Below are 6,377 nucleotides of genomic sequence, written 5' to 3'. Positions count from 1 at the left end.
CGATTTCATCAAAAAACGTTCTGCATTGATTAAAAGTACGACGCTATATTTATAAGTTTATAGTAAAAAGGAGACGTATTTCTTAAAGGTGCAAAAATTCTTTTTTTATTAACACCAAAACAAGGCATATTGCCATAATAAAGAAAAAAATGAATGGAATACAATTGATGTACAGCACGCTGCATATCGCTAACAATTTATAATGGTAAGAAATTGTATTTAGAAAAAAAATGATAATTGAATCATCTTTCGAATAGTACCTATAGGTAATGAATAGAATTATTTCTTGGAAAAACAATAGACAGCGCCGCAACTTCTTGCGTCTTTATTTTTTCGACGATTTTCAGAATGAAAACACTTTGAAGCTTATGATATCCTATCGAATATTTTTCTGCTAATGTCGAATTTTTGTTCCTATATAAGTTTCCGAAAAGCTCTGTACTCTTATCAGTCAGAAATGTAGCCTGATGAAGACACAGAAAGGTGAAACAATTGTTGCTAGCAATTACATAATTCTGTGGAAATTATTATGTTTTATTTTATTTTTATGGAAACATTCGACGTTTCCGAGAAAATTGTAGTTACCAAGATAAGTGAATCACCCTGTAATTCATAGCTAATCTTACTTTTCACAACTTGTTCTGTATAAAGATTCGTCTTTGCTTTTGAAATAAGCTTAACTTCAGCAATCACTTTTACATTACAGTCAAATTTAAAGACAGGTATACCATTTTTCAATATTTATCAATGCATTGCTATGCTTGCTAGTATTTTTTCCTATGAAAAATAATAGTTGGTACGAAACTTTTGTATTTTTTGCTTTAGAATACGAATCTTAAATAAAAAACAGGGGCTCTAATTTGAAATTCCAAAGTTGACCCCCATAATTCCCACAAGGTGAAGTAAATGAAAAAGTTTTTATCATAAGTAGACTTCCCCTTCAAAACAATCAATTTTTAATTCATAACTTTTTCCTTATGAGATGTTTCCCTTCCGAGATTTTCAACTGATTCAACTTAAAAAATTCACCTGTATAAAACAGTTACCATTTCATTCTTCATTTTCAATCTTCGGCATTAAATGATTCATTTCGTATCTTACCTCTAGTTGAATAGCTTTTCGAACACAATGATAATATGGTTCGATATCGTAGCAGTTATTTACTTGAGTTTTCACTTCTTCCACGCATTCCTTGATTCTCCGTTTTGTAGATAGCTTCAAAGATCTCCATGCATTCAAATGTTCCACAACCTTATCTGCATCCACTGTTTTATCAATTCTTAGAGCTCCCGTTCTTTCATAGTCACATTTCAGGAAACACAATATTTTTTCAGAGGGCTTGTAGGGATTCTTACTCAATTCGATTCTGTCCCTCTTTCCTATATTATTTTCGATGGCACATTTTGATGGTTTAGCAAACTGAAAATAGATGCCTTTAGTAATTTCAAGCTGGTTACGAAGAAAACAAAACTCACAACCACATATATGTTTAGAACTCCTAACATCAATAGCCATATCACTAACTTCATGATGTTCCCAAGACCAAAAATTATTCGAATGGAATGGACTTCTTGAGAGACTGTTCTGTTGTAGAATCTCTTATTGCCAAATTGGAATCTCATTATAGCGATAGTTAATATTTGATTTACGAGATAGTAGCCTTTTGTATTAGAAATATTTTCAATTATAGAAATATTTATATATTCGGTTTTAATATGATTGCGATTATTTTTTGTTCCTTATGAATATTTATGAATTATTAAATAATATGCAATCACTTGTTAGGATATATTCTTGGGAATACTAAAGAAAATCTCTGAGTTTTGGAGCTCTAAAATATAGTTTTTTCGGCAACCGTCCGGGAAGTGCTCACTTCCCGGACGCTTTTTCTCTGAGAAAGTAGCCGTAGACTAGGCCGGAAAAAAATCATGGAATCCATAGCAACCGAGATAACGGCTGACAGTTCATATGAAATTAGTTGTCAAAAATTTGCATGTTTTTTGATCGCAATCGCAATAAAATATGGAAAGCAGCAACGATAGTGTTATTTTACATGGTTTCCGAAAAAATATTGTACGCAACACGCCCGAAAATGGTTTTTTCGGACTCACAGACTTCCAGGACTCGCTTACGCTCGTCCTGGAATTTTGTCTATTCGTCCAAAAAAAACCTATTTTCCGGACTTGTTACGTAAATTACTATTTTCATATATTATTGAATACATTATTACTAGATTCTACTGCATATTATTGCTAATGAGGAAAAAATTAAGAAAGCACTAACTGAAAACTAAACTGAAGCCTGAAACTTCTGAGCGTTCATTTACTAATACGCACTTTGCACCCTTGGAGACCCCATAACTGAATATTGGTAAACATATGATCCACAAGGATGAAATTTATTAAAAAATTATTTTTATATTTTCATAAACATTGGTTCAAGTTGAAGTGGAGATATCGAAAATTTTTTCTGATATTATTCGAGAACCTTATTTTGTGTTTCTGAATAAAAATCCAAAAGCTTCATGCTCTGGTGCGAGATCTCTGCTGCGATAGTTGTGGGGAATAAGATTACACATAATGTGTATATTAGAGTGAAGGTTAAGTTAGTGAATGTTGAAAATTATAGAATAGTTATAGGTCATAAGTACTTTAATTTTTGCGGGGAGTAATTGAGGAAATTTTTTTATTTTTATGTTACTCACAGGATTCATTAGGAATCCTCTGTAACTGTATGTTTATTGACAATTGTCTTAATAAACTTATTGATTGATTGATTGATTGAAAAATTGAGGAAATATTATTGAATAAGAAGAGGAATCTAGGCCAAACCAGTGGAACCCCCAAACAAATTTCAATTTTTAAAAATTTTAAATATAGTTATAGTTATAAGTGTGAATGTTGAAGGCACAGTTCTAAGTAACAATTATCTTCTCTAGGATAATTGTGAGAAGTATACCTCAACTCTATTCTTGTATCATAAATTTTTTAGTCTAATATTGTCTTTTTCTTTTTTTCGGAAATTTTATTGGGAAAGGATTTTTTCCAAAGGAATTGAAATTGAAAATTCGAACTATGCAATATTTTTTATTACAAGCTGTTGTACAATTTTGTTTTCATCATCAATTAGTTCTGCTTCTAAAACTTGTGAAATGCAGTCAATGGCGAAACACAGTGTTGGAAGTTTATGCCTTAGATACTTTGTTATCCTGAAAAAAGTACAAAAATTATTGAAATACGATACTATTCGATCTTTGTAATGAGCAATAGGAACTATAAAGAAAAAATCTGAAACGAACTGAAGCTAGGGAGCAATTTATAAAATTACCGAATTGGAAAAAACAGAAAAAACATATATTGAAACTTAATATCTAAAACAGATGAAGTGAGTTCTCATGATTATTTGTTTCTATAAGAAGTATAGAAGTAAAAACAGGATGATACCTATTGATTCACTTATTCATTCAGTTATTGAATTCAAATTCATTTTTTGAGTTGATGGTTTTTTGAACATTGAAAAGAGAATAAATGCCTTTTTCAATGAACTGCAAGATGAAAGAACCATTTTTTTGTCAAATGAGTTCTTTATTTGAAAAATGAATTCACCTGTTCATTTTCAGCAGTTCGAACACAATCAAAGTATGGTTTCATGTTGGCACAAGTGTTTAGAGGAACTTTGACCTTCTGCACACATTCTTTGAGTTCAGCTTTTATTGGCTCGTCCAAATGTTTCCAGGCTGTGATTTTTTTCACCAGTTTTTCAGCATTGATAGTCTTGTCAGGATTTAATGCACCATCGTTCTCGTATTCGCATTTCAACATACACAGTATCTTCTCGGAAGGATGGGCAGTATCTTTCTTGAGTTCCGTCCAATCATCTGCCGTGACATTGAATTTTGCAGCACAATCTTCCCCATTCTATGAAACAAAGGTTATTTATGTCGATATTGATTATACGAATAGAAACTGAAGTTATTTTACCCAAATTTCATTCAGTATATCTGGTTATCATTATTCTTCTAGATGATTAGAAGAGTTGATCGAATATCAATGAATTATTGCTACATATGTGAAAAATGAACAACAAACAAATTTATGAATAACAGCTTTTTAACTGAATTTTTATGATAATTTGTAAACCGGTAGCACACATTACAAAACTGCATGAAACCAAAAAGTTTTGTACTTGATAAAAATTTCTTTCAACATTTTTTCAAACTATAGTAGTAGTTCACCAAAAACAAATAGCGAAGAGAAAAAGCTTGCACTCTTCCATCCAATTATTAATTATTTTTTATTTCGAGCCGTGGTAAAATTTTATAATCATCATCTGGTTCTTCTTCAAAAACTTGTAGGATTCAGACAATGGTAAAACAGTGTTGAAAGTTTATGCTTTAGATACCTTGTTATCCTGAAACAAATAGAACAATTAGTGAAATGCGATACTGTTCAATATGAAGTACGTCAGCAATTTTTAAAATTATCGAACTGTAGATTACAGAAAAAAACATATTTCGAATTTTGATATCAAAAACTGAAATTGCAAGTTATAACAAATTCATATTTTTATTATTATTGGTTTCAATGACAAGTATAGAAATAGAAACAGGATTATTCCTTTTGATTCACTATTTAATTCAATTATTCATGTCGAATTAATTTTTGAGTTGATAGTTCGTGAATAAATAATTTTTTGATTCATAATTTTCATATTCAAGGTTTAAAAATGCTTCGAATGAAGAATTTGCATCATTTGAGAGAGGATAAATAACTTTTGAAATTGCGTATTCAAACTTCATCTTGAGATCATTCCAAGAAACTGCAAGATAAAAGAATAGTTTTTTGTCAGATTAAAATGACTTTATTTGAAAGACAAATTCACCTGTTCATTTTCAGCTGTTCGAACACAATCGAAGTATGGTTTCATGTTGGCACAAGTGTTGAGAGGAACTTTAACCTTCTGCACACATTCTTTGAGTTCAGCTTTTATTGGTTCGTCCAGATGTTTCCATGATGTGATTTTTTTCACCAGTTTTTCAGCATTGATAGTTTTGTCAGGATTCAATGCACCATCGTTCTCATATTCGCATTTCAACATACACAGTATCTTCTCGGATGGATGGGCAGTATCTTTCTTTAATTCCTTCCAATCTTCGGCCGTTACATTGAATTTTGAAGCACAATCTTCTGCTCTCTAGGAAACAGAGGTTATTTAAGTCAATAATGATCAAACCAATAGGTACTTTAGTTATTTGATCAAAATGGTATTTAGTATATATTGTTATTCAAAAAAAAAGTTGACCCCGTCTCTAGGATAGGTAAAAAACTGAAGAGTAATAGGGGTTTGCTTAATGAAAAAAAATGTCGTAACGGGATCCGTATTCAATAAATCAGATTTTGCACATTAAGCAACATAACAGCGGCATTCAAGATCCTAACCTATTTTGCAATTTTCAAGTTTCTATTGCTTTCTAGGTTCGGTTTCCTTAATACGAAAGTACGGCCGGTCAGAATCGAATTCGAAAACTACACACAGTGTGACGAAATGATAGGGCGATCTGTTCAAAGACAACAGTTCAAATACATTGATAACCCTGAAATTAAAGATTCAACAAGATAAAAAGGAAGTTTGGAACACTATAAATCAACAACAACAGATAATAAAATTCGTCAAATGAATAGATGCATATCCACTAATCACAAAACTTAAAAAAAACGTAATACATACTGCAACACATGCAAATAACAATACGGTAAGCACAAAAGTAATAAAATTCATCTTAAATGTGATGAAATCAATTCGACACTGTCGGTTTTGCTTTCATATATCTATTATATATAAAAAATTGCTATCGAAGTGATGAAGCGTTTTATGGCATCATTGACTCGATGTTTTAAGTATGTAAACAATGAATCTATATTATTGAGAGTTGATGTGAAAAGGTAGACAGCAAGTCATTGGCAGAATTCAAGGTTATTCGATAAAGATTCAGGTTTTTTTCGCGTACCGGATGAGTAGAATGTTGTCGACTCATTCTGTTAAATTCAAGAAAAGTACCAAGTTATTGGTATTAGAAGCTTTTGAGCGCTCGTCATTCATGCGCATTTGGAGACGACAGTATACCAGGTGATTTTTTTATGTTGAATCAGTTAAAAATCTCGAAAAGGAAACATCTTACGGAAAATTGTTTCGAATGAAAAGTTGATGGTTTTGAGAAGGAAGTCCACTTATGTCATAACCTCTTCCATTTAATGCCTCCTTATGGGATGTACGTGAGTTGACTTTCGAATTTCACATAGAAACCTTTAGTTTTTAAAACAGATCCTTGTTTTATGGCAAAAAATACAAAAGTTTTGTACGAACAATTTTTCGCGAAT

The 6,377-nt window shown here is 31.3% G+C and overlaps 2 protein-coding genes across 4 annotated transcripts; both read right to left on the bottom strand.

The window, feature by feature from the left end:
- Positions 1-1,050: 1,050 nt before the first annotated feature.
- LOC123671013 lies at positions 1,051-1,647 on the bottom strand. Its single transcript, XM_045604647.1, has 2 exons — positions 1,476-1,647; positions 1,051-1,419 (listed from the first exon to the last, which is right to left on the bottom strand). The coding sequence occupies exons 1-2, from the start codon at positions 1,620-1,622 to the stop codon at positions 1,051-1,053; spliced, it is 516 nt and encodes a 171-aa protein (XP_045460603.1). The 5' UTR covers positions 1,623-1,647.
- A 1,426-nt stretch (positions 1,648-3,073) lies between these two features.
- On the bottom strand, positions 3,074-5,896 carry LOC123689067. Of its 3 annotated transcripts, none has more exons than XM_045627862.1 (5): positions 5,728-5,891; positions 4,882-5,193; positions 4,402-4,410; positions 3,606-3,917; positions 3,074-3,208 (listed from the first exon to the last, which is right to left on the bottom strand). In XM_045627862.1, the coding sequence occupies exons 1-5, from the start codon at positions 5,776-5,778 to the stop codon at positions 3,185-3,187; spliced, it is 708 nt and encodes a 235-aa protein (XP_045483818.1). In that variant the 5' UTR covers positions 5,779-5,891; the 3' UTR covers positions 3,074-3,184. The 3 variants fall into 3 exon arrangements, with proteins under 3 accessions (XP_045483818.1, XP_045483820.1, XP_045483819.1); XM_045627864.1 differs by lacking the exon at positions 5,728-5,891 and adding an exon at positions 5,439-5,454; XM_045627863.1 differs by lacking the exon at positions 4,402-4,410 and having other exon boundaries at positions 5,728-5,896.
- Between the last annotated feature and the right edge of the window lie 481 nt (positions 5,897-6,377).

This window comes from Harmonia axyridis, chromosome 1 (genome assembly GCF_914767665.1).
Source record: "Harmonia axyridis chromosome 1, icHarAxyr1.1, whole genome shotgun sequence".
Lineage (NCBI taxonomy): Eukaryota > Metazoa > Arthropoda > Insecta > Coleoptera > Coccinellidae > Harmonia > Harmonia axyridis.
This window is presented reverse-complemented; position numbering and strand designations above follow the sequence as displayed.